At 45.0% G+C, this 21,305-nt stretch overlaps 2 protein-coding genes across 2 annotated transcripts in view; one reads left to right on the top strand and one right to left on the bottom strand.

The window, feature by feature from the left end:
- The window catches only part of arl10 (ADP-ribosylation factor-like 10), a 9,267-nt gene extending 8,455 nt beyond the window's left edge, over window positions 1–812 (bottom strand). Inside the window, exon 1 of the mRNA XM_063202430.1 lies at window positions 642–812. Within this exon, the coding sequence (XP_063058500.1) occupies window positions 642–779 (138 nt within the window). The 5' untranslated portion in view covers window positions 780–812. The remainder of the gene's footprint in view (window positions 1–641) is intronic.
- A 1,197-nt stretch (window positions 813–2,009) lies between these two features.
- wwc1 (WW and C2 domain containing 1) overlaps window positions 2,010–21,305 on the top strand; it is a 77,336-nt gene continuing 58,040 nt past the window's right edge. Inside the window, exon 1 of the mRNA XM_063203134.1 lies at window positions 2,010–3,158. Coding sequence (XP_063059204.1) covers window positions 3,040–3,158 — 119 coding nt within the window. The 5' untranslated portion in view covers window positions 2,010–3,039. The remainder of the gene's footprint in view (window positions 3,159–21,305) is intronic.

Genomic DNA, 21,305 nt, shown 5'->3' on the forward strand with positions numbered 1-21,305 from the left:
CATGTTTATGTCATGGGATGTCAGTGCCAAAACGTGCGCCATCAGGTGACAGCTTCGCAGCTCTCAAAGCTACAGTATAGTCACAAGGCTTGATTGCCATCTTCTCTGGTTTCTGTGTGCGCCATAAGTCATTTATGGCATGCCCTGCGCCCTGTGCGACAAGAAACGAATGCGATGGTGCCCAATATCAAACGTTTTTGCACACGGACTTTGAGGACGTTGCGCACACTCAACAGATACCCTTTACATGTGTTTTCACATTATTCGTGTGCATGCTGCCAAGTAACTGACATAAAAAGTGAGCTGAAGTGTATATGACTGTGGATCATGGTGTCTAGGTCCTTGACGACATGGTGTCATTTCCAAAGCTTTTCGTCTAGACGAGACGCACCTCCTGCCACATTGCAGATACACACAGGACCCTTTTCGAATAACTAAATATTGAAATTTGTCATTGCGATGTCGCCCCACAGTCTGTTCTATGCTGTTAATTTACTTCTTTCAGGGCACTTTGTTCTTCCTTCCGCAAACAATCCCTCTCATGGGGAAGTTCCTCATACCAAAATCTTGTAAGCCGGTCTATTCGTGCATCATCAGCCTGACCAAATGAAAGTGCTTAAAAAACGCAGCGAGTAACTCACCTCGTGAATGGCGCAATATTTCGACTCTGGTGTCCATGCTTTCCTTTTTATAAGATGACTCAAGACGATAAACAGGGCTGACCCAAACGCGGCAACCGCCGCGGTCAGCGCGATGGATATGTGCCTGAGCAGAACCATGTGTGACAGGCTGGACCGCGATGGCGCGCTGTCAGCTCGGAATACCAACAGCGCGAGCTCGCTCTCCAAGGGTTGGAGAGCCTGTCGGTTCACGTGACCCTCCCTTGTTTGTGTTGTGATAAATTATGAGGAAGCGAGCAGCCAAGCCGTGGTCCGAATTAAAGCCTGGCCACCAGGTGACAGCAAGCAGGCATAACAACAGCTATAATAGCTTTATAGTGGGAATGTCACATTGACAATAGAACTGGAGACTCAACCATTCAATCATTTACACTGAAGTGTCGATCTTATTCCTCAATGTTGATGGGATGATGAGAGTGATCATCAATTAGCCTTATTGTGGACTTTCATCAGCGTCGGTTTATCTAATCAGTTTTTACTTTGGCCATATCATCTGGACGAGTGGTCAGCAAGCATCTTTTCCAAAGTTACAGAAGATCTAGAGTGTTTCCCAACCAGGGGTAGGTGTACCACTAGGGGTACGCGAGCGCACTGCAGGGGGTACGTGAAAAAATGAAAACAAAAACAAATGTATGGGGAGCATAGTCACATTGGGATATGCATGAGTGAGGGGGTACTGAGCATGAGTGAGGGGGTACTCGTGGAATGAAAAAGGCTTAGGGGGTACGCAAGACAAATAAGGTTGGGAAAGACAGATCTAGAAGACTATCCCGCGGGGAGACTGGCGCACATAGGATTACAAATATGTAGCGATGTATGTTACCAGAAGATGGCGTCATTTCAGTAATCAGTGGTAAAACGTGATCTGTAGCCTGGGGAAAAGGACCGTGAACTGTTTTACTCATACAGAAGGCATTCCATGTAGAATGTAGGCTAAATCAAATGCATCCAAGTCATGCATGTCCAATCAATGGCATTGTACATTACGCACATCTGGGTTCAGTTTCTTTGTCACATTGATTAATGTGACAATAGGCCTTTTTTAACATGTAAAATACAGAGGTGTATAACGTGGAGGTAGAATAGGCCTACTGATGTAATCACAACACTGATCTTACATAGTTATACATTTCTGCAGTGTGCCTAATGAGGTACATAGGAAGGCTTTACTTTTACTTCATACACCTCTGGTAAAATAGGCTACATGTTCTGATAAACAGACGCCACCAAACATAAATCAGTTGGGGAATGAGGCAGAGGGAAGATGGGTAGAAGATGCTGGAACATTTACTACGAAAACTACGGTCGTCACCTGTTTGACGTAATTGATCCAGCAGCATCGCGACCAAGCCGGAGTACAGGGAAACTACGGGCACTTGAAGGAAACCCCAACGCCGAAGGAATTACCCGGTCGTGGATAGCTTTTGGAATTACCGAAGGAATCACTCTACACACAATAACTTTTGGGGATGGTGATTACAGACTGCGCGTGATTCTTGGAGCTATTCCTTTTGGAGAACCTGGGAATGTTGTGGAGCTAGCGCGCTAGCCCTGATGTCGTCTGCTAAACATGGTGGCCAAACTGTGAACAGTGAACCCAGAGAGGGCTTTTAAATATTCAAGAAATGCAGACATTTTTGGTTGTGTTTCTATAGGAAATAGGGATCGGTCTTATTTCGTCATGTTAATGGAACTGGTGAGGCAAAAATGGGCTTCATCCATGCTCTAATAAGCATTAGCTAGCGGGTGCAAGCTCGTGCAAACCCCGCTTTAAAAGTTATTGCCAAGTTTGTCCAGGGTTGATGCCCCAATCTAATAGTCGCTCATGAATGCTTTTGGATATTGGCGGAGTGCATCGAATCTACTTGTATCCTTCTTACATTCCGTGGCAACATTGTTTCATGCCTCAGTACTTGCAGCGTTCTAAGATTCGACTAGCACAGTTGGTGTGTATGTGTGATATAGCCTAGCCTGTAACTGGAGGAGGGCGCAGGTGTATAGTAGTTACAATGGAAACTGTCCCGTTATCGATGGCCTCCTTCGGTGGGCAATATCATGATGAATTGGATCAAATCATATGACGGAGAACATGGTGCGTATTGTGTGTGTGAGTGGGGAAACATCTCTGCATGTGAGGCTTCGTGTGCTGTACAGTGACTATCAGACACAAGTGCTATGAAATGAATACATTGGCGCTGCTGAATAGACTTCTCGTAGACTTAATTCATGGCACCGACAACACCAACGTTGCTTTTCGATATAGGTATTACCGGTAGATCCATTACAAAACTGGAGAACGCCGAACTTCCACTTTTTTCTTCCACTCGTCCAGAGGAAAGTACATGGAGACTAGTTTGACATGCCAAGGAAGGAGTTACCGTTGCCTGAGGGTTGGGAAGAGGCCCGCGACTTCGACGGGAAAACTTACTACATTGATCACATCAATCAAACGACAAGCTGGATCGACCCAAGAGACAGGTTAGTCCGTCCAGACACCATACCACTCGGTCCCATCAGACAACACGAAAAGTATGCCCTGTAACCCATCAACACTGCAACATATAGGACACAGAACAACCTGGGCAACACACACACACACACACACACACACACACACACACACACACACAGAATGTATTCTCACAAGAAATGCATTGCTGCTGTACTGTTTGCCATACTTTTATGTAAGAAGATTAGGTTTGTGTTTCTCTACAAGCTTGCAACCTCCCACCCCCAGCAGTCTGGATCTAGTTGCGGCATGTGCCTCTTTTAACCAATAACTCAAGATGACTGGACTTTGAAACAAAATCACCCTCTTGGCCTAATGCAGAAATTCCTCAGATCATTAAGACTGTGAAAGCTTTGAATTTATGGGGAAATTCCTGACACATTGCTCATAGTTGTTCTCTCCTTGTGTTGCTGTTAAACAGCATCAGGTGACAGGTTATATTTTTGTGTACATCCTACGCCGTTCTGTACTGTGGCAGACTTGTTTTTGACTTGTGGATATGTCAGGGGTCACTGGACCTTGATGTTGGTCTCTCCCTCAGCCTCCCCAGTTCTACAAAAATCATGAGACGGACACCAAGGTAAAGTATTCAGGGGGTCACTGCTGGACCTTGATGTTGGTCTCTAGTCTCCCTCAGCTTCCCCAGACAGGTGCTCTCTCTCCACAGCACAGGTGCACCAACATGCAGCAGAAAACAAAACAGCCTGTCGCCAGCGCAGGTGCATTTATGTGACCGTGAAAAGGGTGAAGTGCAGCACACAAAAAAGCCGGCAAACTTTAACCAGTCAGAGAAAGCTACTTCAAGGACTCATCTTCTTGCCTGCATGGTTTTATGCCATCCTGTTTTCCCCCTAAGTTTCTGTACTGGTTTCTGTTTTCAAAGTGGAAGCTGAAGATGGAGCTAAGACCTGTAGGCTTGATGTTTTTTTGTGGTTCAGTTTTATTTTGTGCAAAGCTTAACTTGACTTGCAAGCAAGTTCGCAAGTCAAGTAAAGCTTTGCACAAAAAAGACCTGAAGTGTGCGGATTGCCTCCTGTTTGTACAGCAACTTCAACTGAATCCTGCACTTTCAGAACAGATGAGTGGTGAGTGACCAATCACCACTTGGTTTAGGATTATGAAAACATTCAGCATCTGTGCATGTTGTGTAAGGAAGGACTTTGCAATAACATAAGTTAGTTTCTCAACAAAAAAGGGGTTCCACGCGCTTCTGTTTTTACATCTGGTGCATCAACGGGAGGGAGGCAGGTAATCTTGAATGAAGAGAAGACACCGGAGCAGCTCAGATGGGATGCTTTTTCTTTTTAATTCAAGTGCACAACATGTTAGGGACTAACGTTTCGATGGCAAGCCATCTTCATCAGAGTCCATGGACATAACACGTTGTGCACTTGAATTAAAAAGAAAAAGCATCCCATCTGAGCTGCTCCGGTGTCTTCTCTTCATTCATAAGTTAGTTTCTGTGTGTGTCAGGAGACTTGGGTTATTTAGAGGAGACGTATGTTAGGGAGTCATTCTGTGTCAGTGACTACTTATTCAGAGGGTTTCATTTGTTGATGTCTGTGATGGGCTGACACTAGGTCATGCAAACAAGGCGCTGACTTGTGTTGTGGTATTTTGGCTGTACAGCAAAGTACATCTTAGTGGTTGCGTCTTATCTCGTGCTGTTGGAGACTTAAGGTGTTTTGTTTTGTGGTATTGTCAGATGTAAGTAGCCACTGTTGCCTACTTGTGTGGTATTGTAATAGATCAGGGGTGAGTTTCTCAAAAGGGAAGTTGTTAGCCTGTTAGCAACTTCGGTAGTTGCCAATGGGAAAATGCATTGAAAGCAACGAAGTAGCTAATGTAGTAAGCAACTTTGGTTTCGAGAAATTCACCCCTGGTGTGGTATTGTTATAGAGCTTGGTGGTGGTGCTGTGTGCTGTTTGTAAGTAAGTGAGCCTTCCTGGGTACTGCTGAGTTGTGGTGTTCCTCTGCCACGTTGGCTGGCTGTTGATGCATCATGGTCTTTGTCTTGTGTTTAATGTCGTATGGATAATGTTGTCTTGTCTGATGGGATAAGTGAGTAGTTAGCTGTCAATGAGTTAATTGAGTTAGAGGGAAGAGAGAAGTAAGTGACTAAGTACACAGTGGTGGTTTCAATTGTACAGTATGTGAATGGAATATATGCATCCTCTAAAACAGAGGTGGGCAAACTCAGGCCCGTGGGCCACATGCGGCCCGCTGAGCTATTTCATGTGGCCCGCAGAGCCTTTACAAGAAAAACAATTTTTAAATCCAAATTCGTATGGTCACTCAACATTCTTACAATGTCTACCTAAAACAGGGATTTACCAACCCGGGTTCATAGACTGCATTTAAATGCTTTGCATTATAATGTGCAAGAATGGCAAAGTTATGTCAACATACACTATTTCTTATTGACCCGGACAAGTTGCCTGCGACATCTGTCCCTTCAATATTCTACACCCAATGTGGCCCTTCGGCCAAAATAATTGCCCAGCCCTGCTCTAAATTGACTGTGCAAGTACAGTTGTAAAGAAGCGTATGGTGTGTCTACATCCTCTGAATTGACTGTGAATGCTAAGTATAGTACTGTGCACAAGTATCATAACACTAAGCTTATATACCATGTTAAAGACAGACCATGCATGGCAGAACACCTTGGATTTCCCTTGTAAGTCGCTTTGGTAAAAGGCGACTGCTAAATGTAATGCTCCATAACCTTCACTCCCCTCCCCACTCTTCTGTACTCCATTCTACATTTTTCTATTCTAATGTACGGTACTGTACTCTACTGTACTCTACTTTACATCTCTCTCCTCTTTTCTATTCTGCTGTACTCTGCTCTTCTCTACTCTACTCCACTGGTCTGTATCCACTTCAACATAGAGGTAAAGAACTAAGGGGGTAAGATCAGCAGAACCACTTTTACATGGAACTCCATTAGAGCCCTTTTCCTTTCACCCTTATAGAGGATCCTTACCTTAACTGGTATTTTTTTCTTTACCTCAGTCAGGCTGCACAGGTGTCTTGTCACAAGTTGAAAGGAAAGTGGGTTTTCTAGCCTGTGCTATTCTGTTGCTGTACCAGTCAGGTCAAGTGTCAGCACCCCCAACACTCTCTCTCTCTCTCTCTCTCTCTCTCTCTCTCTCTCTCTCTCTCTCTCTCTCTCTCTCTCTCTCTCTCTCTCTCTCTCTCTCTCTCTCGTTCACTCACTCACTCACTCACACAACTCATACACACACACACACACACACACACACACACACACACACACACACACACACACACACAACTCCCAAGCTTTGTCGGTGCAACCAGCGTCAGCAAGCAAGCAAGCAAGATGGCAAGGCCTCAAAAGACCTACATAACACCCCCCCCCCATCTACCACCACCACCACCAATCCTTGTGTTGTGTTTGCAGCGAACACAATGCAGTCCCTTGAGCTCGTGGCAAATGTGTTACGGGCAGCTCTGGCCAGACTGCATTCCTGCAACAGAACACCTGTCAGCCACGACCCCCCCCCCCCCCTCCTCCCCCTTCCCCCCCCCACACACACACACACACACATATACTCGCACACACACACACAGACACACACAAACACATGAACACCAGCTCCATCTTGCTGTCGGTCACGTCACCTGTTTCCTCTGACTCTCTCTGAGCCAAGGGGAAAGACTCAATTAAAGGTGAAAGACTAAATGGAGAGCTCAATTAATGCTCATGGTGAGAACCCTAGAGCTGAGTTTGTGAAATCTGTCTATGTGTAGCACACCTCCCACCTGTGCAGAGCGTCTGTGTGCATCAACACACAAATGTTCTTACGCAGGCAGAGTCTTGTGGCTATCTGTAGTTTGGTCACGACTGGATGACTAATTTGGTTTCAAATCGAGTTGTGGTAAAATTTGGGTCAATAATGGTGATCACCAGGTGAAAGAAATTGATGACAAGGAAAAGGCTCCCATTTCTTTTTTTAAGATATTTTTTTGGTCTTTTTTGTGTCTTTTGGGGTCTTTTTTGGGTCTCTATTTGGGACGGGACAGTGACTGATAGACAGGAAATGAGTGGGGAGAGAGACGGCGAGGGATCAGCAAATGACTCTGGCCTGAATTGAACCCGGGTCACCGCATAAAAGTCTAGTGCCCTACCGTTGGAGCCACGGTAGGGACAAAGGCTCCCAAACCTGACGTAATTTTTAAACATGCCTCAGTTCCCAGACCTGTAGAATAATGTTCCTAAACTTGTAGAATAAAGTAAAAGCGGGTCTGAGCTCAACATGGATACTTTGGTACTGTAGGCTGTTGCATCGGTTAAGCTGGCAGCTTATGAGGGTTGGCATGTAGAACGAGAGAGGAAAAGAATTGGTTACCTGAGGGTCATTTCACGTGAAATCAGACACTTTGGGACCCGACCGACCCGGATTTCAATCATACTTGGTGTGCCTTTTCAGTAGCAAGGTAGCACCCCAGAACTGCATTGGTTTGAATCTGACACTAATATTAAGGGAGAAACAGACTAGGAAAGGTTCACATGTGAGGGTAGGACACTATACATTCAGCCTTGAATATATCAGTCAGTGTTAGTCACAAAAAGATGCCTGTGGTGTTGTTTGAAAGCTCTTTTCTGGCTCTACATATTACACAATCACCTTGGAATACAACTACTCTCAGAATATGAATTATGATAAATTGAAAAATAAAAAATTGAATATCTAAAAAACTTATATTTTAAAATGGCCAGTTCCTTGTCCAAACGTAGCCGGCAATGTCATGAGCAGCACCTAAAATGCTGGTGTTCGGTTTGTTATTCATTTCAGAGAGAATCTGACTCACAAATATGGCATCATACAGACCACTTACTAATAATATGGTAATACCATAGTAGCATCACATGACAAAACAAAAACAAAACAAAAATGGTCAGTGTCCATGGTCCCAGGTTTCAGAAACTAAGGCAGATGTCAATTTATACACACCAAATGATGATATGTGAATGTTTGAACATTCCTTCTCTGTGTACCTGTGCCATCTTCCCTTTACCATACTTTAAAGAGATAATCAATGGCTACACTCTCATTTTGTACTCTACCAGTGCATTTGAAGCAGCAGCTGTGTCTTTTATAGATAATGTATAAGTACGTCCCGTTGCAGTTACAGGTTCCACTACCAGAAGCACATCCTGATGATCCATGACAAGTCTATCTGGTCTGAAGGGAAAAGTGAAGGATGGAGATGGCCCATGAGGATGCAGGAAGTTCAGTTTCACCTCTCCAGTGCTCGGCATACATTCCTCAGCACATGCTAGCCACCAGTTGCCATCATGTACAGCTACAACATACCCTTTGATGCTTGAAAATGTAACACATTCCTTTACTGGGCTCACTCTTTCAACTCTGCCTTCTCTGAATGCTGAAAATGGCCTAACTTCCACTGTGTCCATTGACAATGGGCAGAAGCTGTGTAGTTTTTGAGTACCTGGAATAGTTCTTGCAGATTCAAACCCTTTCAACAGGTTCTCAGCTTCATGATGGTACATCTCTGTTGTGGCAAACTGGCAATGGATGTTCTTGACATTATCCTTGACAAATTCAAACAGTTGGTATGGCGTTACAATTTAATTGTCAATAGGACGTTGCAGACTTGCTCGTGCAGCAAGCCATTTAACTGTCCCTCCAACGCCATCACATGGACCTTTGCCATGTGATGTGGCAAAAAAGTGCCACTCTGCAGGTATGTGAAAATCTGCCTCGTGGTGGCACAAATTTGTTGTGTTTTTAAGGTTCTTATATTGTACAGCACAGCCATCAGAAAAAATATAGGATCTTCTTTGGACGTTCTGTCATTGATGAAGTGTCACTGAGGAACTGAATTAGGAGCTTCTGAAACAGATGTACAGCAATTGTATCATGAATGTTGCAGTCTGAAATAACAACAAAACAGATTTTTTTCCCAGTTTCAACTGATCTTGGTAGTAGCATACAAATGGATGGATTGTGGCCTGCACTGGTTGTTCCAGTGAAATGATTGAATAGCATCTTGAATTACAAAACTATAGTTTTAAAAACGTTCCTGGTTCAAGGGAGTCAGTCAAGGATAATGTCAAGAACATCCATTGCCAGTTTGCCACAACAGAGATGTACCATCATGAAGCTGAGAACCTGTTGAAAAGGTTTGAATCTGCAAGAACTATTCCAGGTACTCAAAAACTACACAGCTTCTGCCCATTGTCAATGGACACAGTGGAAGTTAGGCCATTTTCAGCATTCAGACAAGGCAGAGTTGAAAGAGTGAGCTCAGTAAAGGAATGTGTTACATTTTCAAGCATCAAAGGGTATGTTGTAGCTGTACATGATGGCAACTGGTGGCTAGCATGTGCTGAGGAATGTATGCCGAGCACTGGAGAGGTGAAACTGAACTTCCTGCATCCTCATGGGCCATCTCCATCCTTCACTTTTCCCTTCAGACCAGATAGACTTGTCATGGATCATCAGGATGTGCTTCTGGTAGTGGAACCTGTAACTGCAACGGGACGTACTTATACATTATCTATAAAAGACACAGCTGCTGCTTCAAATGCACTGGTAGAGTACAAAATGAGAGTGTAGCCATTGATTATCTCTTTAAAGTATGGTAAAGGGAAGATGGCACAGGTACACAGAGAAGGAATGTTCAAACATTCACATATCATCATTTGGTGTGTATAAATTGACATCTGCCTTAGTTTCTGAAACCTGGGACCATGGACACTGACCATTTTTGTTTTGTTTTTGTTTTGTCATGTGATGCTACTATGGTATTACCATATTATTAGTAAGTGGTCTGTATGATGCCATATTTGTGAGTCAAATTCTCTCTGAAATGAATAACAAACCGAACACCAGCATTTTAGGTGCTGCTCATGACATTGCCGGCTACGTTTGGACAAGGAACTGGCCATTTTAAAATATAAGTTTTTTAGATATTCAATTTTTTATTTTTCAATTTATCATAATTCATATTCTGAGAGTAGTTGTATTCCAAGGTGATTGTGTAATATGTAGAGCCAGAAAAGAGCTTTCAAACAACACCACAGGCATCTTTTTGTGACTAACACTGACTGATATATTCAAGGCTGAATGTATAGTGTCCTACCCACAGACCTGTATTAACCTAGACTGGCAATGGGCGGTTCTAGCCAGTGGCAGCTTTTCGGATTGACTGGGCGCAGCCATCTTTGCCTTTTTCGCGCCCTGTGGGCGCCTCCCACAGACGTAGCCCCGCCTAGTGGAGACTATCGCAGCTGTGACCCATAGGAATGCATACGATTTCAAACGGTGATTACAACGTTATCAAAGTGGGTTTCAATCATTTTTTGTAAGATTTTGACAAGTCGTAACGTCTAAATTCTCACTCCACTAATGAAATAACCCTCACTACCTCCAAACGTTTTATTAGAGAGCCTGAAGCTGAGCGGTCTTGCCAGATCGGGCGGTTTCCCGCCCAATCGGGGCCGTTGAGGAAGGCGGTCTGTGGGTAAAAATGGACGAAAATAATCAGTATTATCTGGCAACCCTGAAGCCGACTGTTTTCGTTGCCGCTTATACAGGTTTGTGGATATTTGTGACACTGAATCGGCCATGCTTACGTGTGTAAAGCTTATTTTATGTACTTAACTCAGATGTAATGACAACTGTGTATATAGGTATGTATATTTCTTAAATAAGCCGTACGTTTTCAGTGAAGCTACCGGTAACTGTGCTATTATTAATACCCCCCCAAGGACGCTGAAGGTAACCTAGCAACAACACGGCACAGCACATTGCAGCTGTGAAAATAAGGAGCCACTTGAGAGCGAGACTTTTCTAGAACATTAATTTATACTAGATCTATTGTTCTAAAGACGTTACACATGGCCTGACCCAACTTAACTAGTGAACCAGTGTTGCAAAAAAAATATTTTTTAAAAACCCCATCTGTGCATGACGTCATTACGTAATTACGGGAGTCTCCACCAAGATGGCAGACTACGATTCTGAGGCTCTGAGAAATCCGAAAATTTCGAGGGGCATTGCCAGTCTAGGTTAATACAGGTCTGTGGTCCTACCCTCACATGTGAACCTTTCCTAGTCTGTTTCTCCCTTAATATTAGTGTCAGATTCAAACCAATGCAGTTCTGGGGTGCTACCTTGCTACTGAAAAGGCACACCAAGTATGATTGAAATCCGGGTCGGTCGGGTCCCAAAGTGTCTGATTTCACGTGAAATGACCCCTGAGCGTGTAGATTAGTATTATGATTGGGTCATTGAACGTGAAATCAGATCCTTTGGGATCCGGCTGACACAGATTTTAATACTGACATAATCAAGGATGAACGTATAGTGTCCTACCCTCTTAATTAAAACTTTCTTAGTCCGTCACTCCCTTAATATTACTGCCATATTTATGCAAATGCAGTTCTGGGTTCCAACTTGCCTCTGAAAAGGCACACTATGGCTGTGTTCTAATATGTGACCTTGCATCCTCCACTTGTGCTTGTGGCCTCGCCACGCCTCCTGGCTCCTCCTCCGTGGAGAAAACAATTACGACTCCCAGCTGTCAGCCTTGCCAAAACATTTTTTGGGGGACTATTCTTCAATCACCATTCAGTCTGCAAATGAGAAAATGACTTTACAATTGAGCTTTTGCGAGATATTGAAATATAATGCTGTTGTCAGTGATGTCATCATGACATATTGCTTCCTGGTACGAGGCCACAAGCACAAGTGGAGGATGCAAGGTCGCATATTGGAACGTAGAACATTTGGACCATTGGAGCATTTGGTCATGCAGCATTATACAAGCAGGTGTATAGTTCTATGTAACAAGTTTTTCCTTTGCTAGTAAAAGCTGTTGTGTTTTCAGCCTTTACTTTGTCCTTTTTTAATCATTTTTATTTAAGCTTATTTGCGCAAAATTTCATCAGACTTCATGGTGTGCAAAATGACACAAAATAAGGACATGGTTCATGTTTAACTTGTTAACAATGCCACCACCAGTCCACCACACAACATACAATTATGAATACATGTAAGCAGAAAGAGCAAGAATGGACGTGTGCAGGAGAAATGCTTGACATTGACTTAATGACATGACATTGGCTTAATTTGTTATGCATGGTTAATTAGTCTTTCTCTCAAGGGTCATCCAGTAAATTCGGTGTGTGTGTGTGTGTAAGCTTACTCACCACTCCCCTGGCACACCTTGCCACTCCGCCGCTCGGCTCCACAATCGCCACCGCGGCTCATAAACATTCCGTCAGGTGAAAGGAATGTTATCAGTGCTGGCACCCGAACAACCAGGCAAACAGCGGTGTGTGTGTGTGTGCGTGCGTGCGTGCATGCGTGCGTGTGTGTGGACAGATTCTGGTGTAGGCCATAGTGCGCGCGTGTGTGTGTGTGTGTGCGCTCGACGTGCGCCTGTGCGTGTGCGCGCGCGTGTGTGTTTACGGGCGGACCCTGAGCAGGTCGCGGAGGCCTGTCCTTTACTGTCCTGTAATACAGGCGGCATCAGTAGCCTCATAAAAGGCTGCTGAGGAATTTCCACCTTCGCTCAATGAGTGCTTGTGACTCACGCGCTTGCTATGTGTGGCTGCCCGGCATATTTACACACACACACACACACACACACACACACACACACACACACACACACACACACACACACACACACACACACACACACACACACACACACACACACACACACACACACACACACACACACACAGTGTCTTGCCACTCCTGCACAGTAATCACCTTGGCACAGTCAGATTGGAATGTATTGTTTGCCATTGGGCCTTTGTATTGTATTGTACACCTTAGCCTATTTTCTCTTCTCCTCTCAATTTGTTCCCCTTGTGCACAGACTTTCATTCTCTCTCGCTCTCTCTCTCTCTTTCTCTCTCTCTCTCTCTCCCCCCCCTCTCTCTCTCCCCTGATTTTCCCTTCAATTTTCTCACATCTTCTGCATTTTTTTTTCACCCTCTCTATATCATTTATTTATTGCTCGGCTCGCGACTCTGCTTTTCACGGTTATCTATTTTATTGGTCTTTCTCTATTGCTTTCTCTGTCTCCTAGTATTGCCGTTATCATGTAGACAAGACCCTTGGATTGTCATCATTTGCAGTGATGTCATCTTTATAGTGTGTGTGTGTGTGTGTGTGTGTTTTGTGCACGTGTCTGTGATGGAATGTGCTCCTCCTGTACTGACCATATCTCTCTGGAGATGTGTTCCTCTGAACTGACCAATCACCTGGTGTGTGTGTGTGTGTGTGTGTGCGTGTGTGTGTGCGTGTGTGTGTGCGTGTGTGTGTGCGTGTGTGTGTGCGTGTGCGTGTGCGTGTGCGTGTGTGCGCGCTTTCCCATGTCTGTTTGTGTGTCTGTGTCAACGAGTGCATCTACACAACTTTGTGTGTGTGTGTGTGTGTGTGTGTGTCCTCACAGGGGGGGGGGGGGGGGGGGGGTTAAGGTTGACTGGGCAAGATGATGTCACCTGTAGCGGTGTGTGTTTACACGGGTGTGGTGTTTACTGGAAGACTTTCTCCTTAACAACAAGACAAGCCCAACTTGTGTGTGTGTGTGTGTGTCTGTGTCTGTGTGTGTGTGTGTGTGTCTGTGTGTGTGTCTGTGTGTGTGTCTGTGTGTGAGGGCTGTAACGATAGTCAACACACAATTCGTTTGTCTTTATTTATCCCCCTCCCATTTTTTTTTAAATTTATAGTTTATAGGAAGAGCAGGTTACAGGTCACTACTAAGTATAAGAAAATGTTTAATTAAAAATAATAATGAGGAAACTTGAAAGCGCCATCACATCATACCATGTGGTTGTTTTCTTTGAAAGTGTATACTGCCTTCTTGCATCGCAATACCATATCGTTACAGCCTGTGTGTGTGTGCGTGGGCGCGTGTGTATGCGTGTGTGTGTGTGCACGCGCACACGCCAAACTCTGTGTGTGCGTTATTCGAGGTGCAAGGGATGAGTGATCAGTGAGAGCAGTGTAGAGATGTGAGAGGGGGGAGAGTAGATGATGAGTGTGAAGGAAAGATAAGGAGGAGAACATAGGCAGGCAGAGAGGAGAGACTCATCAGGCAGCTGAGTGGAATCAGCAAAGCAGGGGAAGGATTTGTCTAGGATAGTGTTCCTCAACGGGGGCACTACAGCCCCCCAGGGGGGGCTTTGGGGAGCCTTGGAGGAGGAGACAGTTGAGTGGGGGCGGCGCTTAGTGGTTATCGGGGGCATTAGTCTATGTAATTTGTTTAATACTGAAGGGGGCATTGGCATGCTTGTGATGAGGTTAAGGGAGGGCGTTTGGAAGCTTAGGATGAGGTCCAGGGGGCGTTTGTTTAAAAAAGGTTGAGAACCACTGGTCTAGGAGGAAGAAGCTATAGCATGATAAAAGCCAAACTTCAGCCTGCGGCGCTTGCTTTGGGGATTTTGTTTTTGTCTGTGTGCATGCGTCATGTATGTTGCGCGTGTGTGTGTGTGTGTGTGTGTGTGTGTGTGTGTGTGTGTGTGTGTGTGTGTGTGTGTGTGTGTGTGTGTGTGTGTGTGTGTGTGTGTGTGTGTGTGTGTGTGTGTGTGTGTGTGTGTGTGTGCTCCGCAGCTTTCCTCCCAGCCGAGTTAAATTTAGAATGAGCTGTGGGGGTCTGTTCTCACTGCCATGGCCTCCATTATTCATTGTGTGTGTGTCTGTGTCTTCATGTCTGCGTGTGTGTGTCTTCATGTCTGCGTGTTTGTGTGTCTTCATGTGCATGCATGTAGGGTTGTGCCGATAGACGATGTCATCGTCCATCGGCGATGGACAGCTGGCATCACGATGGACAGCCAACATCGTGATGCCAAGGAATTTGTATTTTTGAAGCCGCTGCTATTGCCATCATTACGGTGCATTACCGTAAAATCCTTAGTAGCAGCGGACTGCGCAGGTAGCAGGACTGAACGGACCGAGGTTGTCAACACAAGCCTCAAGCAGAGTGAATTTTATAGCTACGAAAAAAAACGCAATGGAATTTAAAAAAAACTTGTGAACCAAGCCCTACTATTGTTTGCTGCATATGAGTTCAAGTAAGTGTCTGATTGCCTACATTTATTTATGTGACCCAAGTTTCTACAACGGAGAGTCATGAGGCATTGGTTCTCCCTCCGGAGTAGTCTAAAGTGAAAGCAACAAATCGTTCAGCAATTGCGACAGTTTACCATTTCATGTTCAACGGAAATTCGACTCAAAATGTTTAATCTCTCCGCGATGGAGATGTCTTGCGAAGTAGCCACACAAGATTGTAGGCTACACTTCTGATTAGAGGGAGCGCAAGCGATTCCATGTCTGCCCGCGTCTTTGTGGCTTCACCGCAATTGTTTCCATTGATGAATTAAAAAGTCTCGCCGTGTGCTTAAGAAACATTCGCGTCGGGTAATTTGCTAACTCGGGCTAAAATCCATTACAAAACCTCGAGAAGGCACGCGTGGGTTCTCATCTCTTCCATTTGACAAACGTTCTGGGCTTCCCTGCATGGCTAAAGTTATGTACCGGTATGCAAAAAACGCCGTGACACAGCTGGTCTTGAAATAGAACTACGCCGTTAAATAACACACTCTAGTAGCAGCCTGCAGTAGGCTGCATCGCGAAATTTACTGAAAATAAGTTTCCACGCGGTGGAGTTTGGAAGAGCGGGCTTGAAGCAGCTGATGGTGACACGAGAAGGGTGATGGGGAGGGGTCGGTCGTGGAGAGTCGCTCTCACAGACAGCAGAGGAGCGACCATCTCTGTTGCAGACAGTAGCGCAGCTAGAGGAGGTTTAAACTTTTTTTGTGTAAGAATTTATTTAAAACTGTTATGATATTTGACTTAGGCCTACTCTTAAAACAACTATATTAAAATAATAGCTTAGCAAAAGCCAAAAAAACGAAACATGATAAAAAAATTTTTTTAAAAAGTAGGCCTAATACAAAAAATTATCAACCCCCCCCCCCCCCCCCCAACGACGACGATGTCATCGTCCATCGCATCGTCTCACTGTAAACATCGTCAGCTGCCAATTAGGGGGACATCGCCCAAGCCTACATGCATGTCTGTGTGCGTGTGTGCGTGCATGTCTGTGTGCGTGCATGTCTGTGTGTGCGTGTCTTCGTGTGTGTGTGCGTCGTCCGTACTTGTGTGTGTGCGGGGGTCTTGTTCTCTGCTGCGCTGGCCTCCATTATTCATCGTTTGAAGGGAGCCAGTTCAGTTCTCCAGTTCGGTTTTCACTGCTCCCTCCCTCCCTCCCTCGTCTCCCTGCTCCCAGGCTGTCTGCAGCCTCTGCCAGAGCCTCTATAGTGGGTGTGTGGGTGCGTGTGGGCCTGTGTGTGGTGGGTGGTTGGACAAACAGACAAACACCTTGCATTTCAGAAGCCTGCGATGATGATGGTCCATTCAATTTAACACTGAAGGCTGTCTAGCCAACCCTAGCCTGTTTTCAGCGGTTGCTTTGCCAGAAAATGAGCATCAAATAAAAAAAACTGCACTTCACACAGATTCATCATCATCATTGTTTGATTGTTTTGAAGTTATTTATAGCTCTGTCCAGTTTGATACAGAATACCTTGTAAGATGGCCATCCGTCGATTGATTGTTTTTATTTTGTCAGCCTTGTTCAATTTTTCACAGAGGCATTTGAGGGACGCCCATTGATGGCTTCCTGTGTATGATGGGAGAGGTTTCCAGATAAAGTTCAGTGTATGAGTTTGGGGTTCAAGTCAGACTGCCTCCTCCTGTCCTTCTCTGTAGTCTCTAATGATGTAAGGTTCGACGATGATCGAGGTTTTGTGTTTGCAAACGTACAATTCAAAGGTTGCAGTCGGGATGATGAATGGGGGAAAGCCCCCCCAACAGTTGCTCTGCGGTGGTTGACAGCAGGAAACGTAATTGTTGAGGTAGGGTGAGGCAAGAGACCAGAAGCCACAGGAAGGGATGACGGGTAGTACCATCATTTGGTGTAGCAGTGAGGCTAACTTTCACATGGGAATCGCAGGGACTGCTCCTACATTGCAGCTGTGTCCGAAACATCAACTTGCTCGCTACACAGTTCAGAAGCTATGTCTAGCATGTGTGAAGGAGTTGACTTTGTCTTTGATGGGCTTTAAGTCGCATTGTGTCGTTCGCTCCCGTATTGGACTATATGCGGCTGTGAAAAACTTGGCGTTCAGTTACCGAAGCTACACACACAGCCAGCCCAACACTGAGAAGTACAACCAACTACAGGAAACACTGGGCAAGTCCATATCGGAAATGTTCATAGAGGTTGAACTGTAGGCTACCGGAAGAGCGCCTGGAGTTGACACACTCTGCCAACTACATTAGAGCCTAATTGAGCTTGTTCTGTACAGGTTATGTATATGTGGGCCTCGTGCAGTCTGTTGGCTTCAGAAAAGGTGTTCTGAATGTGCATCTGGATGTGAATCTGTGATGTCTCCAGGACCATGTGCTGTTTAATGCCTTCATTAGCGTTGGGGTTGATAAAGTACTGTATTCTACTCTACTGTAATAGCACAGCCAGAGCCACTGTAGTACCAAACCGTTAGGATCAAGAAGCCAAGTGTTCTTAGCTGATAGGCAGTGAGTGAGCAGCAGGAGGAGAGGAGAGGAGAAGAGGAGGAAGAGAGAGAGATGAGATGAGAGGAGAGGAGGAGGATGAGGAGGAGGAGTGAGCAGCAGGAGGAGAGGAGAGGAGAAGAGGGAGTGAGGAGGAGAGGAGAAAGAGAAAGAGAAAGGAAGGAGGAGGAAAAAAAGGTGGAGAGAGAGAGAGAGAGAGAGAGAGAGAAGGGGGTGAGAGAGAGAGAGAGAGAGAGAGAGAGAGAGAGAGAGAGAGAGAGAGAGAGAGAGAGAGAAGAGAGAGGAGAGAGAGAGAGAGAGAGAGAGAGAGAGAGAGAGAGAGAGAGAGAGAGAGAGAGAGAGAGAGAGAGAGAGAGAGAGAGAAGGGGGTGAGAGAGAGAAGGAGGAGAGGGAGAGAAGGAGGAGAGAGAGAGAAGGAGGAGAGGGAGAGAAGGAGGAGAGAGGCAGGGCAGTACCCAAGCCACATCATCCACTCTGGGTGGGAAGTGAGTGAGTGAGTGCTAGGCTATCTGATAAGTGTGCGTGTGAGGGAGGCTATCAGTGGAGGTGTGAGTAGGCCCACAGGAATGCTTCAGCTGCTCTAGCCTCTCCCTCTATGCTGTGTGGGTGCTGAACATGGGACTTTCACACATAGGAGGAGACGGCTCTCTTGACAAGTCATCTACAGTTACTTGCATACAGCATACTAGGGCTGCACGATTATGGAAAAAATCATAATCACGATTATTTTGGTCAAAATCATAATCACGATTATTAATCACGATTATTGATTTTTGCTGATTTTTTTGAAAATTATAACAAGATGAAATATAACCAAGAATGAATTACATACGGGATGAGCAAAATAAAATGAATTGTAATAATTATGTAAAGGCAATAGCATGAAACTTAAGTGGACAGATTTCTGTCCAGAAACACCAGCCTGTTAGTATGTTCTGGCTTCAAGGACGCTCTCAAAAGTAGGTCACTATTGCCGTGATTAAATCACGATTAAAATCACGAGTTCGATATCACTATTTTATCACGATTTTGATTATTTTTCGATTAATTGTGCAGCCCTACAGCATACAGTATATTGGCTTTGGTTGATATCCCCACTATAAGCCTGGTTAATAGAAATCCCTTGAAACTCTTGAAAAGGTTACAGTATTGGGCATCGCTGTTTTGTTTACATGGCAGTGACCTTTCTTTAAAAGGACAAGGCTTTGAGAGTAAATTGATCTGTATGCATGGGGTGTACTAGGTAGAGTTCTGCAAAACTCAAATGGAGATGCAAGTGTTTTACAAAATATGTCCTATCCATCCTGTCGTCAACTGTAAATTGTCTTTCAATCTGTGGAACATCGCTCCAACCATATTGTGTTGTCAGGATCCACTGTGCATTCAACTGGGACTCCACTGGGAATTCAAATTAATCCTTATGAAGGATGATATTTAAAGTGTGGATTTGGTAGAAACCTGTTGTAATTTAGTTTTCATTTGTGATTTTAACTCATCGTTTTTGTCTGTCAGTCATTGGGGAGGGCATACTCTGACCCATCATCCGTTTATGAAGTATTCAGTCTCCCCAAAATTCAAGCCCATGTTCAAGTATGGTGGCCTGGTGGAATTGGCTTGGCTCGGGACCGGTGGAATTTACTTTTTTAGAATAATTTTCCGTTGGAAACTCAAGAGACCGGCTAAACAAAAAAACATTAAAATGAATTACACAAATTGTGTTGATCATTAATGATGATCAAGCACATCAGTATTAAATCATTTCAAATATTATTATTTGGAAATTGAAATTCTGCTGGCCAACATGAAACGTGTTGAAATGAATAATTGTCATATTGAAAGTATACTGGGATGATATTTTACACTGCTGCCTGATCACTTGCAGCAACACCAGCAGCGTATGCCACTGCAGCATACAGATAACACGCAACACACACAATGGTGGTGTGGTGGTATGGTGCCTCAAGTGGTAGAGGAGCCAGGTCTGCAACCGGAAGGCTGCAGGTTCGAACCCCACTCTGCCTAGGCAAGGCAAGGCAAGGCAGTTTATTTCTAAAGCGCATTTCATACATGTAAGCAATTCAATGTGCTTTGCAAAGACATAAGAAACCATGCAAAACAGAAGACGAAAAGCATAAAAGCATAAAACAATAGCAGCGCTAGGCGTGCTAAGTGTCCTTGAGCAAGTTGCTCCTGGTGGCAGGGTGGTACCCTGGTACCATTCACTGGGGTGTGCATGGGTGAATGTGAAGCATACATTGTAAAGCCCTTTTAGTGCTCAAAGGAGTTGAAAAGTGCTATATACTGTATAAGCAGTCTATTTGCCATTTTGCCATTTACAGTGACCACTTCACACGAGACTATAAGATGCTGCCACATGATACTGTCACAGACGAGCGTGTGCCTGGGTTTGCTTTTTAATCTATGAGTGTGTGTTTAAGTGTGTGTTTGGCTTGTGGGCGTGTGTGTCTTTGCGTAAAGGGCATCAGGAGTGTGAGTGTGAGTGACAGTGGAGAGAGTTGAGTTGCGGATCTGCTAATAATGATGGTGTGGAATGATGATGATGATTTGTGTGTGTGTGCGTGTGTGTGCGTGTGCGTGTGCGTGTGCGTGTGCGTGTGCGTGTGCGTGTGCGCGTTTGGCAAGAGAGGGACAGATTAGGTGAGGAGAGATGTTCTTGTGGTGCTCTTGTTATCCATAGCTGACCAAGCAGAGAGAGAGTGTGGAGCGCTGATGGGTCTGCTTATTAACGGGGTGGTGAGTGATATTTTTCTGATGCTTTTCTGGTCCTGCGTGCGTGCGTTAGGTGGCTGGCTGGTGGCTTGTGGTAATAAAGTGTGTGTCGAGGGATGTGTGCTGCTGTGTGTTTGTGGAGCAATGAGTGGTGACACTGTGTGTGTATGTGTTTGTGTGTGTGTGCACTTTCTGTGTTTGTATTTGTGTATGAGATTGTGTGTGTTTGGGCGTCTGCCCTCTTCCTGGTCTGGGTGCTAACTGCTGCCACTGCTGGAGGGGGTCGTAGTGGGTTACCGCAGTAACCTCCAGGCGATTGGTGGAGGGGCCTATTGGAATGTCAGGGTAGCCTGTTTCCGCCTATTGTTGCTTTAGCCAGCGCTCGGCGAGGTGAATACACACCATTATTCTGCTGCCTAATGCAGACACCCCCCCTCCCTTCCTTAACGGGGGCACACACCCAGACATTCACTGACATAGACACACACACACACACAGACACCACACACAGGTACTGCTCATATGTAGGCTACACTGCTAGACATGCATACACACACACACACACAGACACCACACACAGGTACTGCTCATATGTAGGCTACACTGCTAGGCATGCATACACACACACACACACACACACACACACACACACACACACACACACACACACACACACACACACACACACACACACACACACACACACACACACACACACACACACACGTTGCAACACACAGGGACACAGTCACTGACACACGCACACGCACACGT

The sequence above is a fragment of the Engraulis encrasicolus genome, chromosome 7, assembly GCF_034702125.1.
Source record: "Engraulis encrasicolus isolate BLACKSEA-1 chromosome 7, IST_EnEncr_1.0, whole genome shotgun sequence".
Classification (NCBI taxonomy): Eukaryota; Metazoa; Chordata; class Actinopteri; order Clupeiformes; family Engraulidae; genus Engraulis; species Engraulis encrasicolus.